The 27,999-nt window shown below is 39.9% G+C and overlaps 1 protein-coding gene across 1 annotated transcript in view; it reads left to right on the top strand.

Moving 5' to 3' along the window:
- LOC122794667 (plasma kallikrein-like) overlaps positions 1 to 27,999 on the top strand; it is a 526,744-nt gene that overhangs the window by 67,180 nt on the left and 431,565 nt on the right. The window contains exon 2 of the mRNA XM_044063289.1: positions 17,619 to 17,715. Coding sequence (XP_043919224.1) covers positions 17,661 to 17,715 — 55 coding nt within the window. The 5' untranslated portion in view covers positions 17,619 to 17,660. The remainder of the gene's footprint in view (positions 1 to 17,618; positions 17,716 to 27,999) is intronic.

The following is a 27,999-nucleotide window of genomic DNA, read 5'->3' on the forward strand; positions in this document are numbered from 1 at the left end:
GCTTCACTGAGACAGATGCCTGGTGTCAAAGCCATGGCCTCAAGCTCAATGCCAAAAAGTGCATTGTCATCCCCTTTGGTAAAAACTCTGTACCCATGAACTACCACATAGGTGGTAGTCTACTTGGGTCTATATTATAACATCGAAGTCTTACAACTTCAAATGTTATAATATCGAACCCATTCAATCGAAACACCAGAAAACCGAACAGTTAGAATAGCAAATTTTTTTCCCAGGAAAAACATTTGCTGTTCCGACAAACATACACACAACACAAGCACACCAAAATAAATAATCCACACACATACACTTCACAAAACCCTACACTAAACCAGGCATACACCACTAGCTATCCACTTACCTTAACCCAACTCTAACCCTAAGGTCCCTAGCTATCGCACACTCACCTTACCCACTCACTAACCCTAAAGTCCCTATCGCCACTCACCTTACCCACTCCCTAACCCTAAAGTCCCTATTGCACACTCACCTTACCCACTCCCTAACCCTAAGGTCCCTATAACACACTCACCTTCGTTTGCACACTTACCTTAACCCGATCTGTAACCTTCGCTCCACAGTCGAGGAAATAGCGAAGCTGCAGAAACAGCCCACTGAATACTTTCTCTAGGAAAGTATTGGGTGTTCTGCAGCTTTGCTATTTCAAGTGTTCGCTGACTAGGGTTCGATATTATAACATTCGAACTTGTAAGACTGAGTACTCTTCTCTTAGCTCATTTTCTTCTAAACTGAGGGCATATTTTTGTTTTCCATTTCTTGCAGGCATTCTATAGAAAGTTCTATCACATCTTCCTGTGGCACCTTCTCCTGAATTTCATCCTGTGCCATTCATTGCTCTGTTATATGGGAACTCACTGGCCTATCAGAGTTTCCATAGTCTCCTGTTCCTTCCCTTGCTGTCCAGCTTCAAATGAACATTTATACCAGTTTCCTGTGAAAGGCTGCAAAATATCTTCATGTGGCACCTTATCAATTGCTTCCTGTTTCACTGGTTTCTCCTGAATTTGTATGTCCATTGCTCTATCCTGTTGTGGTGCTTTCTGAATTAGATTTACTACACTAAATCCTTCACTTTGCAGGTACTCCATAACCTCAGTTTCTATTTCTTTAATTTCTCCATTACTAATCTCCTTTTCTACTTTTCCTCTTTGTCTTCTTATTTATTGTATTGTAAAGTTTTCCATATCTGGATTCCTTTGCCTGCATTTCTCTTCAAATATCTTTGGTTCATAGGTTCATAGGTTCATAGGTAGGTACTAGGCTATCTGCCCAAGGGCATTTATAAGCCTAGTCAGAATGTGTTGGCTTTCGCCTCCCTTTTAAATTAGTTTCCTGGGCCTCTGTCTAGCAGGGCCATTGAAGTGATCCCAGGGGTAAATTTACAATTTCCCATCCACTCGTCAAGATTACTCTTGAAAAGAGTCAGTGAGGGGCTTTGCCTAACATAAATTGGGATTCTATTCCAGAGCGAGGGAAGTCTCTGGGACAGGAATCTATCCCTCCAGCATGTCCTGTTTATTGTTGTGCTGAAGTTTAACTCACTGGAGTGTGTGGCTCTAAGAGATTTTGTTTTCCTGAGGTGGAGCATGTCCATTAATTCCGGGTTGGACATGGCCTTGTACGTCAGGTAGAGATCACCTCTGAGCAGGCAGTAAGCAACCGAGTAGAGCTGGAGTTTCTTTAGTCGAGTTGCATAGGGCATCTGTTTGAGGCCCATGATCCTCTTAGTGAGGTACTTCTGTGGTCTTTCCAGCTGTTGCAGGTGTCGAGTAAGGTACATTCCAAATGGGGCATTGTACTCTATTATGGGCCTAATGAGTGATGAGTAGAGGGGCACAATGACCTCTCTAGATCTAGATGTGAACCCATTTGTGATTAGGTGGGCTACATAGAAGGATTTTCTAACCACTTTGGCAATGTGATTATCAAAGGAGAGGTTTCTATCTACCTGGGTCCCCAGATCCCTAATTACATTTTCCGTACTTAGTGGATTACCACCTATGTGATAATTCGTGGGCACTTTGTTTTTCCCAAAGGGTATGACTATGCACTTTTTGGCATTTAGCTTGAGGCTATGGTTCTGACACCAGGTATCTGTCTCCATGAGACCCTTCTGGAGGATGTCTCTGTCAGCTGGAGAGTCAATTATGGCCCCCAGTTTGCAGTCATCTGCGAACGTGGTCAGCCATAGTCCTCCCATGCTTGCCTGTACCTCAGAGAAGTATATACCGAACAGGAGGGGTCCCAGGACTGAGCCCTGTGGGACACCACTTGTGTCTGGTTTAGAGTCAGAGATGGCACCCGCAACTCTGACCATGTGAGTTCTATCCATGAGCCAGTTGGCAACCCATCTCATGACATAGGGGTTAATGTTCAAGCTGGTGAGCTTATCTATGATGCCAGAGTGGGGAATGGTGTTGAAGGCCTTAGCGAGGTCCAGGTAGGCTGTGTGGACTACCTTTCCCTCATCTATGGCCTTGGTAACTGTTTCAAAGAAGTCAACAAGGTTTAGGAGGTGGGATCTGCCTTTAACAAAGCCGAATTGGGTAGGGTCCAGTGTCTGGAGGTTCCCAATGTCTCTGTTTATGAGTTCCATGATGATGCGCTCCATAGCTTTGCAGACCAGGCTAGTCAGGCTTATAGGATGATAGTTCCCAGGATCTGTTGTGGCACCACCTTTGTGGAGTGGGATGATTGTTGCTGTACGCCATTCTTTGGGTACATAGCCTGTGGTAAGGCTGAGTTTGAACAGTGAATTTAGGTGAGGGTTTAGTTCATTTTGGAGCTCGTGTAAGACGCAGCCTGGGATACCATCCAGTCCCATTGATGCTGTGTTTTTAGCTCTGGAGAGGGCTGTTTTCACCTGCATGTCTGTGATGTCTGGGGCTCTACATTCTTCTGAGATTGGCAAGGGCCCTTTTGGGGGTGGGGGGCTACAGTTTGCACTGAACCTGTCAGCCAGCATGTTGGCAATGTCAGTTGGTTCAGTGTATTTTTTGCCATTTTACACTACCTCAGAGCATATCTGAGAGTTGCCACCTAGATTCTTGACATAGCTAAAGAAGGCTTTGTGATTATCTTTAGAGTCTTTGGCAATTTTTCTTTCGAAATTGGCCTTGGATGATTTTATGAGGGATTGTAGTTTCTTGCTAATATTGATCAGGGATGCCTTTCCTTTTTGGGATTTTGCTCTACCATGTAATAGTTTCCTCTTTCTGTTGTATAGCTTATTTATGGTCGGGGACCACCAGACTGGTTTCCTCTTTTTGGTGGAGTGAGTCTTGGTTTTACTTGGGATGACTCGATCCATGCATTCCTGTAGGTGCTCATAGAATGCATTTGTAAAGGATTCTGCGGTTTGGGCAGCATTATCCTTCAGCAAGGGGGTTTTGAAACTTTCCACCTCGGTCTTGAGAAGTGTGAAGTTGGCTTTTGAAAAGTTTTTCACAGTGGTTTCCTTGACTGGGGGTGGGGTCGGGATGTGGATGTCCATTGTGATTAGTTTATGGTCTGATCTTACCAGTGAGGGGTTTACCTTTGGTGTAGAGCACTGATCCCCCATGTTGGTGATGATCAGGTCCAATATGTTGTCACCTCTTGTGGACATGGTAACCAGCTGTTCCAGGGCATTTGAGTTTATAAACTCTAGGAAGTGTCGGGCAAAGGAGTTTGTACTTGAGTAGTTTTCCCAGTCAATGTTTGGGTAGTTGAAATCACCCAATATCATGGTGTTAGGTAGGACCTTCATATTTTCCAGTGTTCTCAGGAATGCTGAGTGGGGGTCCTGAGACAAGGTTGGTGATTTGTAGCAAGCTACGATCTGAAAAGCAGCTTTGCCCACTGTTAGTTGCACATGGATGGTCTCCAAGGCCTCATGCTGTGTACTAACCTGGAGGTGTGGGTATCCTTTATGAAAATGTATACACCCCCTCCTTTTGTATTTTGGTCCGGTTTCTGTGGCCGAAAGGTATGGTATGAGTTGTAGCCTGGTAGTGTTGGGGTGCTCTCTGGAGCCTTAAACCAGGTTTTTGTTGCTGCACAGATATCGATGTTCTCCATACTGAGGAGTGCCTCGAGTGCATGCATTTTGAGCTTTAGACTTCTGGCATTGAATAGCATTACCCTCAGTTTTTGGTTACTTGTGTTGTTTATGGAGGTGGGTTTGTCTTTTGAGCCTTCCCTAAAAAAGGCACTATGGGGGTGGCAAGAGCCTTGGCCAGTATTCAAAAGCCTAAGGGTGACAGGTGCAAGCCATCTCTAGTGAAGCAGTGTGGCTTGTCGAGCATGTCATCCCAGGCTGACAGACACTGGATCCCCTTTGAATGGCACCAATAGCTTAGCCAATTGTTAAAACTATTAATTTTTTCTTTGTACTGTGGCATCATTCTTGGTGAGGGCAAGATGCTATTCAGGGTCAGGGTCACACCAGCCTGGGCTACATGGTCAGTGAGCTCCTCTATGTCTCTTTTCATGTAGTCCAGGGAGGTAGGTCTCAGGTCATTCACACCAACATGGACAATGACTGAGTCATATTTGTACTTCTTTTGGAGTGACCTGAATGCTTGTGTTATGTGGCAGATCCTGGCACCCGACAAGCAGCTTACAGTAACCTTCTCCTTGTTCAGTCTAGTGAGTGGAATGTTAGTGTGTCTGACAATAGAGTCACCTATTACTAGTGTATTGGGTGTGTTGTTAGGCCTTAAGGGATGTGGTTGCGTGGCACACTGACTTTGTGAACTATGTGATACGTGGTTGCTGTTTGCAGGTGGAGGGTGCTTGGATGTTTGCTTTGGAGGTCTCTTCTGCTTAGGCAGATTTTTATTTAGAGCCTCCGAGTATGTTTTAGTGTATTGATATGTGTTGTTTGCTGGTGCAGATATGACTGGTGTATGTGAGACTGGTAGTGTGGTGCAAGTGTTTCCTTTCTCCTCCTGACTGACTGTTCCAGCCTTGGGTTGAGAGAGCTTGGCCTCCAGTTTGGCTATATAGTTGCATCTCTCACATACATTTGTTTGTTGGAAGGAGGAGAGGGTTGTCTGTGTACATCAGGCAATTGTAACATTGCCTCAAGATTCCCAGATTCACCAAATGGACTGGAGAGTACACCTGAAACTGCCCTTTGGACATGCCTGTATGGATAAATGAACTGATTTACTGAATGTCCGGTAGGGATGAATAGGGAGCCTTGTACTACTGTATAGTAAAGGGGAGGTGTAGTGTTAGCATTTATTAGTGCTTACTGAGAACTTAGAGCAAGTGCTGGGCTGTAAAAGGAAAGTTAGGGTGCTTTATTTGAGAGTTTGTCTAGTTCCAAGGGAAAAATTGAAGAGCAGACTTCGTGGAGCCTGGAATAGTTTAACCCTAGCTAACTGGCACTTCGCAGTGCGCAAAACCGAGCAAAAGTGGGTTTTAAGGCAGGGAGAGGAAAGAGATAGGAATTAGCCCAAAACGGCCAATAAACTACTAGTTGCTAGCTGAGACCACTCCTCCAGGGACAGATAGGCTGCTCAAAGCTCCCCACTCTCACTGGTGAACAGAGAAACTTCCTGCTATCCAAGTAAGGATATGGGCAACACAGGAACTTGTACCACAGCCCTGAATTCAGCAGAACCTGAAAACTGGACTAGACTAGCTTAGAAAAGGCGGGAAACAATATTTATTTTGTTTTTTCTTTTATTTAGCAGAAGATACAGTAAAGTTTTGCAAAAAACACTTTAAATGCTTAGAACAGGCTAGCACACTTTAGTGTGTAGCCTACAACAGTTAAACAACACAAAAAATGACTTAAATGATTTTAAAAGTGCAAATAGCAAAAAACAGTATAGTATGCAGCAAAAATAATTTTTTTAAGGCACAGAAATGATAGAAATTGCTTTTTCGGTGAAAATAGCAGTCACAGAAAAAATGCAGAGAAAAAATACTTAATCAGTTGAAAGTCACTCTTTTGTCACTCTGCTGCTTGTAGGACTCTGCAGGACACCACGAGGAGCTTTGCTGAGTTGTATACAAGTGAAAAACCGTGCAAAAATGGGTTTTAAGGCAGGGAGATGAAAGAGATAGGAATTAGCCCAAAACGGCCAATAAACTACTAGTTGCTGGCTGAGACCACTCCTCCAGGGACAGATAGGCTGCTCAAAGCTCCCCACTCTCACTGGTGAACAGAGAAACTTCCTGCTATCCAAGTAAGGATATGGGCAACACAGGAACTTGTACCACAGCCCTGAATTCAGCAGAACCTGAAAACTGGACTAGACTAGCTTAGAAAAGGCAGGAAGCAAGAATATATATATTTTTTTTTTTAGCAAACGATACAGTAAAGTTTTGCAAAAAACACTTTAAATGCTTAGAATGGGCTAGCACACTTTAGTGTGTAGCCTACAACAGGTAAACAACACAAAAAATTACTTAAATGATTTTAAAAGTGCAAACAGCAAAATACAGTATAGTATGCAGCAAAAATAGTTTTTTTAAGGCACAGAAACGCTGCTGCTCTTTTTGTATTGATTAGTTTTGCTTTCTCCTTTGCATATATATTATACCATATTAAATCTCTTTTTCTTTCCCATGTCCATTTTTTTTCTTCATATGTCTCCTGAACTTCCTGTTTCTCCTTACTTTGAGGATTCATTCCATCATGCTGTGATGTAACCTGTGTTAGACCTTCCACACCAAATCCTTCACTTCGCAGGCACTCTATAACTATGACTTCTATTTTTTAACTTCTACTTTAATCTTCTTTTCTACATTCCCTCTTTGTGATATTATTTTTTATTGTGAAACTTTCCATATCTAGATGCGTTTGCCTGTATTTCTCTTTGAATATTTTTGGGGCTGCCTTCTTTCGATTGATTCATTTGGCTTTCGTCTTTGCATAAATATTGCACCATATCAAATCCCCTCTTTCTTTCTCATGTCCATATTTCTTTTTTTATACTTTTCAAAAATCTCTTGGTTTTGTTGTTTATATTTTCGCACTTCCTCAGATGCTTCTTTTTCTAAACAGATCAAAGTTTCTTGGTCTATATACTGTTTTTCACAAATCTGTTGTATTAATGAACACAATTTTTTATTTGAGGCTTCTGACAGTTTTTCATGTGGAAGTATTTTTCTTTCCTCTAATTTCTCTTTTTGTATATCCCGTGTCTGGAAATTCTGGGCTTTTTGCATAATAGTAACAATGCATAATTTCTTTCTTATCCTGAATAGCCCACGCTATCGTCTTTATGGCTTCTCTTTGGCCTATCAGTTTTTGTGATTTTTGTGGACTGCTACTTCCTTCTACAACAGGGGGGGGGGGCATTCTCCCCCTGGGCCTGGCCTAGCCCCAGCCCCATTGTAAGAATGTTTTTCTATTTTGAGGATTCCCCACTGTCATTTTTTCCAGTCCTGGCACCAGTGTGCCTACCAGGATTGGCCATTTTTATCCTGGGTCTTGTGCACCCAGCTATCTGTTTTAATTTTTGACCTACTTCTGTCCATAATATATGCTATATAAATACAGTCTATATATCAGTGTCATCTTGGTAAGATTTTGTAAAAAAAACAGGGTCCACCTCATGAAGGTACTCACCAAGACTTGAGGATGAATTCAGTTTCAGCAATACTACTCTCCTTTGCTTGCTGACTTATCTTTCCATTCAGACTCCCTATCTCTCCATTTAGACCCCTCATCTCTCCATTTGAACAATGTTTGTTGCTGGCTGAGATGCGTTAATTCATGTGCAATAAGTTGTCCATTTAAACATGATCTAAGCGGATGGACCTTTCCATTCTAAGATTAGATTACCCATTATGATGAGTTTGAGATGGCTTATATTGTCCAGAATCTTGTGTAATACAGCATCTATCAAAAGAACAGATTGAGGGAGTTGATATCTTTCTTTGACCATCCAGATAAATTTGTACAAGTAGCCAGTTGGGCTCATTGTCTGAGGCTGATGTGCTACTGCTCAGCAGTAGTGGGGACACCTTTTCCTCCTCCTATAACAGCAAACATGCACTTCATCCATCTGTAGTGTTTGGTTTATTGTCAGCACACACACACACACACACACACGCACACACACACACACACGCACACACGCACACACGCACACGCGCACACACACACACACACAAACACACACACACACACACACACACACACACACACACACACACACACACACACACACACACACACACACACACACACACACACACACACACACACACACACACACACACACACACACACACATATATACATATGTACACACACACACACACACACACACACACACACACACACACACACACACACACACACACACACACACACACACACACACACACACACATGTACACACACACACACATATATACATATGTATACACACACACACACACACACACACACACACACACACACACACACACGCACATATACATACACACACACACACACACACACACACACACACACACACACACACACACACACACACACACACACACACACACTTGTTATGGAAATGTATAGAACCTATAGAAATGTCATTCATCCAGGGTTCAGTGATAGCAGTAATGTTAGGATTGTACTGATCAGACCATACTTCTAATTGAGGTCACTTTTTATCTATATTACAAATGTTCATGTAAGCCAGCATCAGGTCAAGAGAAGTAGTAAATACAATGAGGACGATTTCTGGAAGTTTACTGGTGACTTTCACTTTGCACAAGTGCAGTGGTTTACTGGATAGGACATACTTGTTGTTACTGAATGTGGTGCCTGGATGAATATATTTATTCTACCAGATGTGAAAATCTACTCACAAATGTGTGCAGAGGAACAGGAGGAAGGGATTGTGTGAATATTTCTTTCTACTCCATTCTAACTAGGGTAGTCAAGGAAAAGAAGAAAGGGTTTTGTGAGAGTTAGCAATGTTGCTATAAGTTCATAGGTTAGTAGTAGGTTAACTGCTCTTGTGGGCCATTTTAAGTCTAGCCAAATATTCCATGTGATAATCAAACTCTATACTTTGTGTCTGTAAGGTAAAGACCTTAAAGATTATGCCAAGCTCCCAAGGAACAGTTAAAGTAATAATGTGAAAAATATGACGCAGTAAGCATATCCTAATTTTAATTTATAGTGTGATAGTTTTAACCATGTATTAATCTGAACTGAAAGACATGAGAAACAATGATGTTTGAAAAGAGTAACAGGTACTAATGAGCAGAATCTAATAAAAGTGGATATAAGAATAATACAACTGGAACAAACATGTAACAAAATTGCCAGATTTATTCTAAACCAATCACTTTTGTCGCATCACTGCCTCTCACTAAACAAACTTCAGTGGCTGGAATTTCTGCACCTTCTCCTACAATCGCAACTCCACACTACCTTTTCCATACTTAACAACCCCTCTGCCTGCCCTGCTCTTGCCTCCCATGTTACTCTCTATTTCTCCCCTGTCCTCTCTAGAGTGCTGATCAGCACCTTCTCTCAGTTTATAAACCCAAAAGGAATATTGACAAACTACTTTACAAACACTCTGCCTCACCAAATTGGAACAAACTCCCTCTCCATATTAGATCCAACCTTTCCTTTCCCTGTTTTAAAAAGGAGCTTAAATCCCACCTACTAAACTTGAAATGATGCCGTTGCATTGACCACACGTAGTCTTAGTCTCTCCCACTGTATAACCTGTTGTATCTCCTAACTTTCTTTCTCTGTTGTAACTTCTGCTTAAACTAACCTCCTAAACCCTCAGCTCTACTACTATAGCCATACTATAGCCCCCTTCCTCCCCCCATTCTCTACAGTACTCATCTTTTTCCCCCACTTTCTATCAATGTCTGTACATTTTCCTTCTTTTCAACAACGATTATCTTTTTGTTTTTACTCTTTTATGTAGTAAATTTAGACCACTGCTATCAGTGCAACCCTTAATGTTCATAATTTTTTCTTTTGTTTTTCTCTTTATAATTGATTTTGTATTTGCATTGTTATTTTTAATAGTTTTTGTCCTGTATGTTTTATATTTGCTTATGTTTGCTGGGGCTGTTTCCCCTTGGGTCTCCACTGAAAATGGGTTGCTTACTATCAATGCAATGCAAATAGTTAATAACCTTTTCCTTTTTATAATTATTTTGTGTTGTGATTGTTATTTAATATTTGTATATTGTCACTTTATTTTTACTTATGTTTGCTGGGGCTTTTCCCCCTGGGGTCTCTGCTGAAAATGGGTTTGTTTGCAAACTCAGTTGGACTAACTGGTTAACAAATGTGAAATAAATAAATAATAAATAAAAAGGAAGTGGAATGGTAATAGCGCTTAATTATCTATAATGGCACTTAACTGTGTATAATAGCAAGTAGAATAGGTGTTACGTTTCTGAAGATGGGGGTGACAGCTAGAAGGTGAGTAATATCGAGATGGGTGTTAAGTTGCTAAAATTAGAGTGAAGGGTACTATGTGACAGGATAAAATTTGGGGTGGGAAGGGTAAGGTAAGTATAACAGAAATTATGTCACAGACGCTTGGGTGGGATTGGAGGTACGAGCAGTGAAGGGAAGCAGAGATGAGTATAGCAAGGTACAGTGGAGTGGACCCAAACCATTTTCTCTGTATTAATAAATCACTATGGAGCAGGACATGCTCAGCAAAATGCTTCATTGGATGAAGAAACAGCTATAGTACTGTTTATATTTTTATTTATTGTTGTTTACTGGGGTAGTGCACCAGTCTCAATGGACCATTTGCAGGCACAGCCTGGGTGAATAAAACATATTTACAGATAAAAAGATATGCTAAAAAGCATGCATATTTACAGAGCCAAAACTATGCTACAACATTTAGTTCAAGATGCAGTCTACATTATGACAAAGCATGGATGGAAAATGTAATTATGCTCAGTAGAGTTTTATAGATAAGATGTAGCCATAATGACTGAGATGGTTTATGCTACAAGCATAGCAGTATAGAGGTATGAAGACATTAGAAGAGGCAAGTGAGTAAGAAAGGATACCATGGGGAGAAGACAGATAAATGGTGAGAGAGATGTGGAGAGGGCTAGAAAGGAGACAAGTGTGAGAGATGCAAACAGAAGATGGAAGTAGGATGAACAAGAGGCAGTAAGTAAGGGGATGGCGAGCTGAGATAAGAAAAAATGATTTTGTTATAACTGCATGTCGGCTGTATCTGTTTCATATCACATGACCAAACATTATTTATTCATTTTTATAACTTCAGCTTGGATTAAGTTGTTCAGAAATGAGCATTGGATAAACACAGAAAAAACATTTCCTAAGTCATGGTTCTGCATTAGACAAGCTCTCTCTTCATGGTAATAATCACTTTTCCAGACATAATGGGCAGTGCTAATGAAAACAGTTGTATGAAATGTTAACTTTATATAAGGTGCTTCTGCTGTAGTAAATGACATTAACACATATAATGTCATTGGCAACTACCTCCTAATGGTGGACTAATGGTGTCCATACCTCATTGCATCTAATATTATACCATTTCATAACAGTAGATATTAAAAGAAGATGTTAAATTATCGACTAATAATAATTGCTGTTTTTTAATTGTTGGAAAGGTGCCTTTTTCTAATTATTTAAAGAAAGTTGTCAGTATGACTCATTATTAAATTCAGAGAACAGCATGGTTTGATAAAAGGCAGGTTAACACTATCCTCTTTGCTTGACTATTATGAAACAGTAAACAAAGGCATTGAGTTAGACATCAGTGCAGATGTCATTTATTTAGTTCTGACAAAGGTATTTGAGAGTGTTCCTTATAGCGCTGTCATTAATAAACTAAATTGTATTCTGTGGTTTAAGACATCACTGTTAGAAAGAGAGAAAACAATCTGCATTTTAACTCAGTGTTCAGATTAATCATCTGTGATTTCAAAGGTTCCAAAGATTTCCTTCTCCAGTCCTTTGATTTATAACACAGTTTTGTTCACATTTTCCAACAGTCAGGAAAAAGTGGCTGCCAAAATCTACAGATGATATTAAGACTGAAACTTTTCATCATTAACCAAATTATATTTACCTTTAATAGTCATCTTAAGAAAGTCAGTGTCTAGCTTAAAGGTTATAAGACTTTACTTGAAGAGATAAAGCAACATTATGGTTTTGGGGGCAGTATGACTTATGGCTACTAAGTCTGTACCACTGGCAACAGGAAATGGTTTCAAGGTGTTACTATTCATAAGAACTTCAATTGTTAATGGAAAGCAGAATCTCTAGAACTAGGCATCAAAAGTGGTTGACACACACACACACACACACACACACACACACACACACACACACACACACACACACACACACACACACACACACACACACACACACACACACCATCAGATATTTAACAGGCAGACTTTGTCCTGCCTTAAGTCACTTCCACTTGAAGCACTAAGGGTGATATTGAATTTGGAGCTCAGTGTTAATACCTTCCTTCTAATTAACAATTATTTATTTGTAACTGATATGTTCAGAATTACTAAAAGAAATTGCTTTATTTCTTTGTCTTTCCTACTTAGAAAACTTTCAGTTGGTATTAGGCACCCCAAGACCATCTCTGCCTTTTAAAGTTCCTTGGAAAGCTGAGTAGTTCTTTAGCTTATATGCCTGAAGTTTTGGAAACATAGCATTGAAGGTCTTTAGGCCCAATAAAGGATGCAGCAAGCTATGAAACTAGGAATGCAAAATATTAGAGAAATCAATAAATGAATTGTAAAATATTGGAAATGTCAGTAAGTTAAATCATAGGACATGTGGCTAGTAGCATATTATAATTTCACATTGGATGCATAATATAGAGAATTATGACTAGATCTCTGATTATTGTGTTTGAGACTCGGATGACAAGAAATTCATCTCAGGAGTGAAGCTTGAGGTGAATCTTGATATCTGTGTGGAAATTACATAATAAAGGTTAATTGTTTGTTGTTCATGGAGCTTTATTTGCTCCATGCACTGCCAATTAACAAAAAAAGCACAACGTGTTTTATTACTTTTGGTAGGTAGTAAAGCACTTAGCAAGTGTTGTGATTCAGACAGCTGCATACCTCTCACTTTATTTGCTCTAGAATTCTGGGGGAACAGAGGATGGAAATTAAGACATTTTTAAGTATCCCTCTAAATGACTTAAAAAGTTAATAGAACAAAAGGTTGTGTATCAATATGCCATTTTCTGAGCAGTAATATGTATGAAACTCTAATTCTGGCAGTTTGGATTGACTGTAATCTTCAGTGATTTCCAGCAATAAAATAAAAAAAATACGAGGGACAGAATAAAAATATGAGATAAACTTAGGGTTAGTTGAGAGATAAGTAAAGCAGGCAGAAGTGAAAATTGTTACAGACCCCCTAAGCAGTATTATGGTTGTGTCTCACACTAGAGAAGTGCAGAACAAATTTATCTTTTTTCCAGTATTGGAGCATAATTAAAACACTCCATGCATTCCAAAATAGTTATACAGCAGAGGAATGCAGTTTATAAGATCAGAGTACATGTCAGGGAAAAGAAATGAAGGTTGGCATAATGGCTACGGTGTTTACCTTACAGGCACAAGGTGTAGGTTGATTTTCACATGGGGTAACTGGCTAGGCTTAGAATGGCCCAAAGCAGTAGTTAGCCTAGTAGTAATCTATTAGAGTTTAAAACGCACCTGGTGTTGCATATTGTTTCTTGGATATAGTCATAGGTTTATAGGTGTACACTAGGGTCTTTATAAGCCTAGCTGTACAACCCAAATTTATCTCAAAATGTTTTAGATGTACATATGTGGATGATTGTTGGTTAAAACATGATTTACTGTCTGCCTCTGTCCATCAGAGAAGTGCACAACACCCAGGTGTGAATTTTCGGTTTCCAATCCAATGGTCCAAGTTATGCTCAGATAGGGGAAGGGATATTCTTTATTTCACATGGATGGAGAGCCTATTCTAGAGAAGGGTTCTCTGAGATATATTATCTGTCTTTCCACTGTGTCCTGTTTATATTGCAAGCAAAATTTAGGTCTTTAAATCTAGTAGATCCGAGGTTGGTTGCTTTGAGGATGTGCAAAGCAGAGTGGGGTCCAGGGATCCCTTCTCAATAGTCTCTAGGAGAGGGGTCATTATACTCAGTGATGGGTCTGTGAGGGATGAGTATGGTGATACAAACTGTGTCATTATACTGAATGCTGGGTCAGATGAGGGCCGAGTATAGTAGTACAAACTGTGTCACTATACTCAGTGATGTGTCTGAAGAGGTCCGAGTATAGTGGTGCAAACTGTGTCATTATACTGAATAATGCATCTGGTGAGTGTCGAGTATAGTGGTGCAAACTGGACCTAGATGCCATGTGCATACTTATAAGATGAGCAACATAAAAGGATTTCCTTACTATCTTCAATACATGTTGGCCGAAGGCCAGATTACTGTCTGCATTGGTTCCCAGATCCCAGACTAGTGGATCAACTCTTAGGGGTGTTTTATCGGTATACCTTCATTTATGTGAAAGGAGGTTGTACAATGCACCAAAGTGCAAAAGCACAACCTCCAAATTTCTGAAATGTCGAGTAACAATGGTTTGACTTCCAATGAATGCACATTGACATTCGCTCATTGGAAGTCGGCATTTCAGGTGCAGATCGCACTATAGCGGGGATCAGGAAATAGGTTCATAGGTTGGTACTAGGCTATCAGCCCTAGGGCCTATACAAGCCTAGCCATAATAATTCCCTAGCTATTTCTTCCCACACTATTTACTTCCCTGGACCCCTGTCTAGCAGGGTGACTGATGTGATCCCCGGGGTGAATTTCCTTTCTCCCATCCAGTCGTCAAGGTTCCTTTTGAAGAGCGCCAAAGAGGCACTCTGCTTGACATGTATGGGCAATGTATTCCAGAGTCTGGGGAGTCTCTGGGTCAGGAACCTATCCCTCCAGCATGTTTTGTTTATTGTGATGACAAGGTTTAGATCCCTGGAGCATGTGGCTCTGAGGGATTGGGATTTCTTTAAGTGTAGCATGTCCAACAGCTCTGGGTTTGACATGGCCTTGTATGTTAAGCAGAGATTGCCTCTGAGTAGATGATATGAGAGAGAGTATTGCTGGAGTTTTTTAATGCGGTCAGCATAGGGCATCTGCTTTAGGCCTGTGATTCTTTTAGTGAGGTATTTCTGCAGCCTTTCCAGTTGTTGCAGATGTCTTGAGAGGTACATACCAAATGGCGCATTGTATTCTATAATGGGTCTAATAAGGGATGAGTACAGTGGGACAATGGCCTCCTTTTTTGTGGATGAAAAGTCCTTAGTGATGAGTTGTGCCACATAGAAGGATTTCCAGACTGTTGTGGCAATGTGGTTATTGAAGGTGAGGTCACTGTCCACCTGTGTCCCTAAGTCTTTTATCACAATTTCGGTGTTTAGTGTACTGCCACCTATATGGTAATTCAACCCTTTCCTCACTGTAGTGCAATGTCAGAGTTTGCATATCAAAGTAAGGAGGGGGGGTGCAGCCCCCCCACATGGGGGGTGCAGGGGGCTTGCTCCCCTGCATAATGATGTTTGGAGATGGAGTTTGAAAATGGTTGAATCTGGTTTTCCAGATTACCATTTTCGATATTTTGTTTTGCAGGACATGTTGCTGTTCGACATGTAAAGTCGCACAATAGTGCAATCGTACAACTGCCATTCAGGTAAATAAAGGTATACCATTTTATCAATGACATAGTTACCTGAAGTGGCTGAGTTCCCAAAAGGTACCATAATGTATTTCTTGCCATTGAGTTTTAAGCCATGGCTTTGGCACTAGTCATTTGTCTGTGTTATACATTCTCGTAAGATGTTAGTGTCTTGGGAGAATTCTATGACTGCTCTCAGTTTGCAATCATCTGCAAACTTCATCAGTCAAATGCCTTTGACATTAGTCTTGTGTTCTGAGAAGTAAAGGGAAAACTTCATAGTTTAATTGTAATTATGGGGATGCTGTATTTTTGGGAGTTGTACACCCTAAGGCTGGTAGTTAGAAAATGAATCATTCACATACAGTAGAGAGTTTTTGAATGGATGACAGTGTTCAGCTGATGAGTGAGGAGAAAATGACAGATTCAGTGAGAGAATCTGTAGGTCTTGGAAGTGTAAGAAAATAAAGGAAATCCATATTCAAGCTGGGCGTTATGGTAATTTTATTTCTCATACTGCAGCACTGGTTTCAGTTATTATTTTGTGACACCTGTACAAGATTTGAATATATTTTGCTTTTAGATTTTTTGTGTGTTTGGCCATTGATGGTGAAGGATCAAAGGTGAGACTGTGACATGTGAATGAGGATGTAAAGTCAATATTATGGCTGTTGGAGGATAGCAGGTTAATATATAAAAAGGATCCCTTTATAATATGCAGAATTTGCCAAAGAAATTGCATGTTGTTTTTCAGATGTTGTTTAGATTGTAGCCAGACATGCAAGAAATCTGGACAAATCCTAAAATAATTGGTGGAGAAAGGCCCCAAAATAGGGGCAGATTTTAAATATTGCTGTTATAAACTTATAAAGTTGTTAGAATAACAGGATTTGTGTTAGCATACAGTTTTCAAAAGGATATGAAGTCAGAAACTCAAATGCGTATCATTATTTAGTGACTTCGGTCCTCGATAATTTGCCAGAAAACTACAAATTTTAGTGGAACTGACCAAAAATATGAAGCAAAAATCTGAACATTCTGTAAAAATCTGAACAGTTGAGAATCAGGTTGTGAACTGACTTATTAAAGAAAAAACGAATGGTAGAAGATAAGGTCATCAGCATAGAGCAACGTTGCAAAGGGACAGATCAGAGGAAAGGTTGTTAATGAAGATGCAGAATAGAAGTGAACCAAGTAGGGAATCCAGATGGATTGCTACAAGATAATTTGTGGTTAGGCTAAACTGTTGCACACATGATCTATAAGTGACTTTTAGGGTATGTACTTATTGAACCAGCCTATTGTGCAGGTACCAATGCTGGCAGTGACTAGTGAATTAAGTGATTTTTGCTGTCAAAGGTTTTATTTCAGTCAGTGAAGAATATGGCTGTCAAATGACCTAATGTGAGTAGAGTAGGGATAACATATGCTTGGGTAAGTAGTGGAGTTGGTGTGCCTGGGCTCGCACACACACACACACACACACACACACACACACACACACACACACACACACACACACACACACACACACACACACGCACACACATGCACACATACACACGTGCACACACACACACACACACACACACACACACACACACACACACACACACACACACACACACACACACATGCACACACACACACACACACACACACACACACACACACACACACACACACACACACACACACACACACACACACACATGAAGTGAGAGGTTTTTGTACTTGGAATTCTAATCAGTGCTTTAATTGTAAATGGTTTCTTCAAGTAGTTTTTCAAGGTGAAACAAAAGAGAGATAGGCCATTAATCAGAAATGTTAATATTGGTAGAGGTGTTATTCACTTGTATGTCAGTGTTCAGCATAAAATCATAAACATGAAGTAAATAATTGTATTCTCATTGCTTCCATAGTCATGACTTTTTAACATATGAAGAAGAAAGAAAACACCGAGTATGCCTTCCACACAGTCATTCGATGTTACATTTGTGATGGTCCTTCTTGTATCAGGTAAAACAGTACAGAGTAACCCTGAGAAGTATGCTTTGTCTTGCATTATTGACTGCATTTAAATACACTGTACAATGACATTTCACTGTTAAGAAAATATGGTAATGTAGTTGACGTAGCTATTCTCATTTTGTTTAAACAAAAACAAAGTCTCACTATATGAAGATTATGGGTCAGCAAAGACAAGTAATGGGCAATAATCATGTTATACAGACTGACAATGTGGAGTATGATGGGCCAGGTGACATTTCTGACCCTTTAGAATATCCCCCTCTGAGGAGGTCTGTAAGACTGAGGAATCAGAGAGGGGAAGGGTATTACAATCAGTACAAGGGGAGGTGGAATGGGAGATTGTACAACGATGGCAGGAACTAAATGAAAGGAATGTTCCATATACTATTGTTAAGAGCAAAAGTGATGACTTTAGAATATACAGTTATAGTAATAACTGCTTCCATGTTTCTATGGCTGATTTGTTTGAAAAAGGTTTATCATTTGTACCAGCAAGAAATGCATTAGCAGATGAAGTTTTGATTAATTTAAAACTTTTTACTAGAAAATTAAACTATGATTTTATTTTAAGGAGAATAATACACACGTAAGAGGGCACAACGTGTGTCAAAAAACAAGTACATTCAACCTTATATTACATTCTATAGTACACATTTTTGAAAAAATGTGTGAGTATGATATCAGAAGAGCACTAGAATATATTAAATACAAAAAGGAAAACTTATATAACATTACTAAGGAAGAAATGTGTTTGTTGTGGGGTTTATGTAACAATGAGGAAATTAAAATCATGAAACCTGACAAAGGCGGAGTGTACACTTTTATACACAGACACATATTGTGAAATCAGCCTCAATGAGAAAAATATTATATATGGAAAAGTGGATGTTGTATTAGAAGAACTTGTGTATAATGAACAAATAAGCATTGCTGAACATAATTTTCTAGTGGTTAAGAATCCAAAAATACCTACGATCTTTGGAGCTCCAAAAATACACGATGATCTGAATGATCCACCATTAAGACCAATAGTTGACGCCAGAGCCTCCAAGACTTACCCCATAGCTAGGCACACTGATTCACAGTTAAAGAATGTTCTACATAAGCACCCATGGATACTTAAGGATTCCTGGGATTTTTTAAGTAAGATTACTGGAAATATGTACCAGGATGACTTAATTTTTGTAACAATCGCTATTAGGGATTTATTTTCTGTCATACCCCATGAGGTAAGTATTGAGTGGTTTTATTTGTATCTATGCCAGCATACCAGCATGAGACACGATCAGATTCTTACTATTCATACCTTAATGGAGTTAGTATTGGACAGTAACAGCATTACCTTTGAGCAGCAGCTTTTCAAACAATGCGAAGGTGCTGCTATGGGGGCAGTGTGTGCCCCCATTTTTGCAAATATCATCTTGGCATATTGGGACTTGGAATATATTGTACATAGTCCATATTCTTGTTTTTGGTCATATTACGGACGATTTTTGGATGACATTATTATTTTATGGAAAGGGGATAAAGAGGAGCTAGATCACATGTTTTTCTTACATGAGGGATAGTACAGATTTTTTGGAATTTACTATTACCACAGGTGATGAAGTTGTTAATTATATGGACATCACCATTGTGAAAGATAAGATTAAGAAGGGGTTTAGCTCCACTATATATAGAAAACCCACTTATTCAAACACCCTATTGCACTTTGATAGCTGGCACCCGGTACACCAAAAGAGGTCACTTGTAAAAGGGCAGGGGGTACGAATAACTAGAATGGTATCCAAATTTAATGAGTTTCTAAAACAGATGGATATATTAGGGGGCATGTTTATTAAGAGAGGATATCTGGAGAAGTTTGTTATGGCTATAATGAAAGAAGTGACAAATAAAAGGATAAATGGGCATTGTTTTCCACTCCTAGGTACAGAGAGTATGACTCAGACAGATACTAATGTCACAGAGAAAATTAATTGTAACAAAGCTGCAGTTTTAACATACAATAAGCAGTTCCAAGTTATTAAGGACATTATTTACCGTAATTGTAGTATTTTCAAGATAGAACCAGAATACTATAACATTGTAGGAAATATCCCCAAAATTGTCTATAAAAAGAATATCTGTTTTAAAAGTATGTTGGAAAAGGTAAAACAGGGGAGACAAAATGGGGGGAATGAAAAAATGTGGATACTGCCTGCAGTGTAGGTACATGATAGAGACCAGTGAGGTAAATATCCCCAATTATGGGCGATATAATATAAATAGAACATACAACTGTGGTAGTACAGCAGTGGTATATTTAGAAATGTCAAAGTTATTACATAGGAAAACCATTAATACTTTAGGAGCCGGGTATATCAGCATTGTTATGACACCAAAAATAAGGAAAGTAAAAATGCTTTGGCAGCACATATCATTGAAAATGATGGGCATGATTTTAGATTTGTAATAATTGATCAGGTTATTTTAGAGGATAGAGGTGGTCCTTTAAATGATTATTTAGAACAAAAGGAGCTTAAATGGCAACTGCAGGCTAATGCCAGCAACTATCCAGGTTTAAATAGTGCAGTTTCCATCAGCTATATTTTAAGGCTAAAAGCTGATTTTTATTTGTAATATTTTTATGTTGTAATGTACACATGTAGAACTTTGTTAAGCTTTTCTACACATTCATGAATTTTTTTACACATTTATGGCATCTTTCAATATGATATTGATGTATTTATATATGTGTATAAGCATATTATGGCAAAAGTTTTAAAGTAATTGTAAATATACCTTTAAGGGGGTAGAACTTATTTCAACTAATGAGTTATGTTAATCATCAGGGGTTTAGTATAAATTGAGTTGGCTAGGTTTGTAATGCATTCTGATGAAGTTTCTACTTGGGAAACGAAAAGCGCTTTAATAAAACTACTTTGGAGTGGATTCTGGACTTGGTTTCATTGTGTTTATTTTTACAAGATTTTATATACATATATATATATATATATATATATATGTAGATATAGGTTTACTATCATTATTTCGAATGGCAAAACATTTGCCGTTCAAAATAACGAAAAGTTAAACCGAAACGAAACATTTCGAGCATACAAAATGTCACCCCAAATGATTGACACATTTGAGTCGACATTGTCACCAAAAATGTGACATGATAGCTGTATAGGAGCTGATGTAAATCAAACCCCACATCCCCTGCTACTAATTTATTCTAACTCTGAGATCGCACTACAATGGGGATATGGATGAATTTCCTATCCCCACTGTACCACAATCTCGTACATATAGTCGAACACACTTATGCAAATGCACTACTGCATTTGCATAAGTGTGTTCAACTATCCAACTCACTTTGCATTTTGCGAACGACATTTTGATTTTCGGCAGCATAAATGCCGACAGCATGTTGTTTCCAAAAATGATAGTAAACATATATATATATATATATATATATATATATATATATATATATATATATATATATATGTATATAAAATATAAACAAAAAAGGGAAAATCAGCTGTACAGGAATAATAACAGCACATGACGTGCTCAAATAAACTGTTGTCATAAATACTAATATAAGATCCATGTTAAAGATCACCTTGCATTCTTATTAATAACAAGAAAACAGGATTCAAGCTAGTTTTGCTTGTTTAACCCATGGTTTATTAAGTAAAAATAAAAGACAAGTGCTTTCACTCTTGTCAGAGATTCATCATACCTACATCACACATCCAGGTGACAAGTAATATATATATGTCAATTTACTATAAAAAACATGCAAATTGCAATAAAGGCAATAATCCAAGAGCACATAAACAGATCACGTTCAGTGACAGTGACTGGAACACTGGTACATACTTAAGCTTGCATTGTTTTGTGATTGGTGCTGTGTACTTTTAAATAAGTACCAAACTGCTGTATATCTGATAGTCAGTGTGATGGGTATAGTGAGAAATAACAATGTAAACATCTAGTCCTGTATTTGTTATATTACTATAGTAAATAATAATCAAACCGATGGCTGTGGGGTTCACTTCTGTGTGAAATATGTTGAGATGAAAACGTCGTAAGTGCAGAAGCATGAACTCCCAGAACATCTTATTTCCTTCCTAGGTAAGTAACCACTTGGCTGTCATGGTGAATTTTGCCCTTCCTCTGCTGTAGTGTGATCTCCGAGTTGGTATATTTAAGTAGGGGGGATGTGGGGATTGAAGCCCTTCACTTCAATGGGTGTAATTTGCTACTGTTTGTGTTTTCTTTCATTGTTGACCAAGTAGTTACTTTCCCGGAGAGGAAATACGATGTTCTGGTTGTTTGTGGTTCTGCACTTACTAGATTTTAGTTACGATGTTTTCAGACTCGGCGAACTGGGACACAACATTTTGAAGGTAAACTATATATATGTGTGTGTGTGTGTGTATAGATACATATGAGTGTCATACTTAAAATGGAACACTCACAATATCAAATGTAAAAATGTTGATCTAAAAAGATTGTAACTCAAAATATCTAAAAAAGATCCATACAAAATAAAACCTATTTTTAGCAAGGGAAAAGCCTCCCTGCACATACGTCACCTTCTTATTTAAATATACTAACTCCACAGGAATCACTGCCAATGCATAAATACAGCTAGACCAGCAGTGATTATGTACAGATCACCACATCAACAGCGATTATGCGCAGATCACCTCATCAGCAGTGATTATGCACAGATCACCTCATTAGCAGCGATTATGTACAGATGACCTTATCAGCAGTGATTATGCACAGATCATCTCATCAGCAACGATTATGTACAGATCACCTCATCATCAGTGATTATGTACAAATCACCTCATCAGTAGTGTTTACGCACAGAACACCTCATCAGTAGTGATTATGTACAAATCACCTCATCAGCATTCATTAAGCACAGATCACCTCAACAGTGATTATGCACAGATCACCTCAGAAGCAGTGATTATGTACAGATCACCTCATCATAGGTTCATAGGTTCATAGGTTCATACTAGGCTATCTGCCCAAGGGCATTTATAAGCCTAGCCCATAGTTATGTGGCTTTCGCCACCCCTTTAGTTTGAATAAAAACTATGCCTATCATTTTGCTGTGCCTCTGTCAAGCAGTGACGCTGAAGTAATCCCTGGGGTATATCTGCAATCTCCCATCCATTGGTCAAGATTCCTCTTGAACAAGACCAGAGAGGTGCTCTGCCTCACATGTACCGGGATTTTGTTCCACAGCATAGGGAGTCTCTGGGTGATGAATCTGTCCCTCCAGCACGTTCTATTTATAACCGTGTCAAGGTTTAAGTCTCCCCCTTGTGGTTCTGAGGGATCTAGATTTTTGAGGTGAAGCATATTCATCAAATCTGGGTTTGACATGGCCTTATATGTCAGGCACAGGTCACCTCTGAGCAAGCGGTATGAGACTGAATAGAGCTGGAGTTCTTTCAGTCGGGCAGCATAAGACATATTTTGAGACCCTTTATCCTTTTGGTGAGGAACTTTTGGGGCCTTTCAAGCTGCAGCAGGTGTCTGGTCAGATACATTCGAGCGGGCATTGTACTCAATCATAGGTCTAATAAGTGATGAGTACAGGGGGACGATGACCTCCCTTGATCTAGATGTGAATCCCTTCATGATCAGGTGGGTGATATAGAAGGTTTTCCTAACTACTTTAGCAACATGAGTGTCAAACGAAAGGCTACTGTCAACCTGGGTCCCCAGATCTCTGATGACTTTTTCTGTGCTCAGTGGATTGCCACCTATATGGTAGCTAGGGGTAGCCTTGTTTTTCCCAAAGGGTATGACTATGCATTTTTTGGTGTTTAACTTCAGGCCATGGCTCTGGCACCAGTTATCCATTTCTGTGAGGCCCTTCTGGAGGATATCTGTGTCAGATGTGTTTTCGACTATGGCCAGTTTGCAGTCATCTGCAAACTTTGTCAGCCATAACCCTCCTGTGTTTGCTTGTACTTCAGAAAAGTAGATGCCGAACAAGAGTGGACCCAGGACTGAGCCCTGTGGGACACCACTTGTGACAGGCTTTGAGTCTGACATGGCTCCAGCAACTCTGACCCTGTGGGTTCTGTCACTTAGCCAGTTTGCAACCCATCTTGTGATGTATGGGTTTACATTCAAGCTGATGAGTTTTTCGATGATACCTTAGTGGGGTATTGTGTCGAAGGCCTTTGCCAGGTCGAGGTAGGCTGTATGGACTGCCTTTCCCTCATCAATGGCCTTGGTGACTGTCTCGAAAAAGTCAACCAAGTTTAAGAGGCAGGATCTGCCTTTGACAAAGCCAAACTGAGTTGGATCCAAAGTCTGCAAGTTCCCTATGTCTTTATTTATGAGTTCCATTATGATCCTCTCCATGGCTTTGCAGATAAGGCTTGTCAAGCTAATGGGGCGGCGATTATGTGCAGACCACTTCATCAGCAGTGATTATGTACAGATCACCTCATCAGCAGTGATTATTTACAGATCACCTCATCAGCGATTATGTGCAGATCACCTCATCAGCAGTCATTATGTATAGATCATCTGATCAGCAGCAATTATGTATAGATCACCTCATCAGAAGTGATTATGTACAGATCACCTCGAGCATTAGCTAAAGCTTCTTGACACACATTTAAGTATTTACATGTTTGATTCACAGTATTTCATCTACTATACCACAATCAACAAAATGGACTTTCAGACAAATTGTCCTTCAAAGAAATTCCCCAGGATTCACGAACATCCATGCAAGAATAAGAGTATTCTTGCACAGAGTGATTCATGTCCATGTAGCACAGCAGCGCGCCTCAAATATTCATGAAGGCATACTGCTGTACTTGCTATATGGACACAATCCATGAATGAGTGCAGGAGGTGGTGTATTCATATAGTTCACAGACTATGAACATGTCCCCTGCACTCAGAAAGTGCTGTATGGCACTTTCTGAATGCATTTCAGTGTACACAGACACTGAAAGGAAATAAAAATGTCCTTTCAGTGTCTGTGGATACTGAAAGCATATTTGGCTAGTCATACCTCACAAATGCACACATCTTCCTTGGCTGTCCAGAGTGCTGATTGACATATTCAGTGATCATACCTCACAAATACACACATCTCCTGTGGCTGTACAGAGTGCTAGCTGACATATCTGTCGGTCATACCTTGCAAATGCACACATCTCCACTGGCTGTTCACGGGGCTCGCTGGCATATTTGGCAGGCCTACCTTGCACTTGCACAGATCCTTGCTGACTGTCCAGAGGGCTGGCTGACATATTTGGTGGTCATACCTCGCAAATGCACACATCTCCCATGGCTGTCCAGAGTGATAGCTGACATAGTCGGTGGTCATACCTCACATATGCACACATCTCCGCTGGCTGTTCACAGGCCTTACTGGCATTTTTTGCAGGCCTACCTTGCACTTGCACAGATCCTTGCCGACTGTCCAGAGGGCTGGCTGACATATTTGCTGGTCATACCACGCAAATGCACACATCTCCGCTGGCTGTTCACAGGGCATGCTGGCATATTTGGCAGGCCTACCTTGCAATTGCACAGATCCTTGCTGACTATGCAGAGGACTGGCTGATATATTTGCTTGTCATACCTTGCAAATGCACACATCTCTGCTGACTGTTCAGAGGTCTAGCTGACATACTTAATATAAGTATTTTTTTTTACATATAAGTTGTGTTTAAGCACAGCTGAGCGTGTTTTCTCTCTAGGTTGTAAGAGCTGAATACAAAATTGTAGGCAGAGTTCTCTACAATGGGATAGTGTAAAAGTTAGAATCCCAGTTTTTTGTACAGGTGTTTATGGTTTGTGTCCCAAGGCAGGCCATTCATTTTTAAATGGCAAAGCAGTGTTAAAATTATTTTTCTAAACTTAAATAAAGTAGTAATTGTTATTTGTTAGCCAGGGTAATGTAGCTGGTGTAAAATGTAAGTGTGAGTGCATATAACATCTGAAAACTTCCATGTATATGCAAGTGTCCCATACAGTATGGTCACATCCATTGTAAATTTAAGGAAAGCACATAGAAGGATGTCATGTAAAATAAATCATATACACTTAATAAATGAAGTCAGTATTGTGATGTTTTTAAAAAAAAAAGTGAACAATGGTTAGCACTGCTCAGCAATGCTTAGCAGGTGTAAGCATTGCTAAGACATGAATGCTAAGTAGCAGGTAGCTTAGATAAGTGGATTTGCACACTGTTCAATAGAGCTCAACAAAATGTCCTGTAAGCAGTGTTAAACCTGGCTCAGTGGGATTGCACACTGCTTAGCAGAGCTTAACCTTTTTCAAAATGGTCCAATGGCAGCAAAGGGCAGGAATATAGCACTATTTAAATGGTGCAGGTAGGAATACAGCCATAACCAGTTGTAGCTGATCTCTGCAGGCACTATGGCTGGCGTTGGTGAGAGTATGCGTTTTTGGGGGCAGCACTGAGGCATCCAGCAGTGCAAGGTCATGGTTGGACTCCTAGTGAAAGACCATGAAGAGAGACTGCTACAGGGCCAGTACCAGGGTTCCCAATACAAAGCAGAGGCCTGGGACTGTCTTGCACATGATCTCACCAGTGCTACTGGCATCCCTTGAACTGGTGAGCAGGTCTGGTACCATTTTGCTGACCTTAAGCATAGGAAGAGGGAGCTCTTGGACCAGTGGACCCAAGATGCAAGGGCACAGAATGTCCCAGAAGTGTGTAACTATCAGCAGCAATTACTGTTTACTAAAGTCCAGTCTGTTTATGTGATTGATAGGTATGCATAAATGTTTCTTCGCCTCCTGTACAGCTGCAGATAAGAGGGCTGTGAACATGCCAGCAGGTTGCTAAGGCTGTGTCAGGAGGCTGGTGAGTACAAATTTAGCTTGCAGTATTCAGGGCAAATAAATAGAAAGGACTAGAATGTCAGCTGCCAGTAGGTTAACGTGTACTGTGTGTAATGAATAAATTACTTTAGCAGAGTAATACTGATGTACAGGATATCTATCAATAAAAGTGTCAGTACCCTGCAATACAACTAAAAACCCCAGACTGTTGTGTTTACTTTGGTATGTGGGGCATGAGTCTAAAGGTGTACAGTTCTTCACAGCAACTATGGCTCTGACAGCATGAACTAATTGGGCCTCATCTGACAGAGTGTGGAGCTGTAAAACAGGAGATCAACTATATGAAGTGTTCCATGCACCAAGATCTGATGTCTGAATAGTAATGTGTGAAGTATTATATTGTATCCCCTACAGCAGTGCTTTGTGTTAACCATTGCTTTCCAAATTGTAATATGTCAAACTATTAATACAGTACAAGTATCTGCCATACATGAATGTCACAATTACAAGGTCAAATTGTCCAACCAAGAGAGTATTAGGTAGAAAACAGTCAAACAAGAGGGAGCAGTTCCTCAATAGCTCATTGTGATGAAACACAGTCTTGTTTTACCTTTTGCACAAACAGGCATGGTTCACATCCCAGGACTGGTAGTAAGCTGTATTCATAATTTCACCCAATAATATGGGTATATGTGTAGTGGTCACTGCTGCCAATACCCAGGGTGACAGAAATCCAAGCAGAGTATGGTAATAGCACACACACACACACACACACACACACACACACACACACACACACACACACACACACACACACACACACACACACACACACACACACACACACACACACACAGCATGAGTGCAGGGCACCCCTGTCAGTGTCACATATGTAACCTTGAATATGTGAATATGTGTAGAAACATTTCCTCCACAGGTCTGCCAGGTAAGGAAATGTTTCTATTAGCTGTAGGAAGGCTGTAGTAATACACTGTGTACAAATGTTCCACTGCCCAACCCCAAGGCTGCAAATGACAGCAAGGTAAGTACATACACCAAGCATTTTCTTCTGATAAATGTCTCTCAAATGCCACGCTGTCATGGCTAGTAGTCACCACTGCCAATACCCAGGGTGACACAGAAATCCAGGCAGAGTATGGCAGTAGTGCACACACACAGCATGAGTGCAGGGCACCCCTGTCAGTGTCACATATGTAACCTTGAATATGTGAATATGTGTAAAAGCAGTCAGGTTGTGTTAACAGATATTCCCTCCCCAGGTCTGCCAAGTAAGGAAGTGTTTCTATTAGCTGTAGGAAGGCTGTAGTAATACACTGTGTACAGACATACCACTGCCCAACCCCATGCCCTATGTAGATGTAAAGTGAGGTCATACCTGGAGAGTAATGAGTA

This window comes from Protopterus annectens, chromosome 2.part1, assembly GCF_019279795.1.
Source record: "Protopterus annectens isolate FY-2018-M chromosome 2.part1, PAN1.0, whole genome shotgun sequence".
Taxonomy (NCBI): domain Eukaryota; kingdom Metazoa; phylum Chordata; order Ceratodontiformes; family Protopteridae; genus Protopterus; species Protopterus annectens.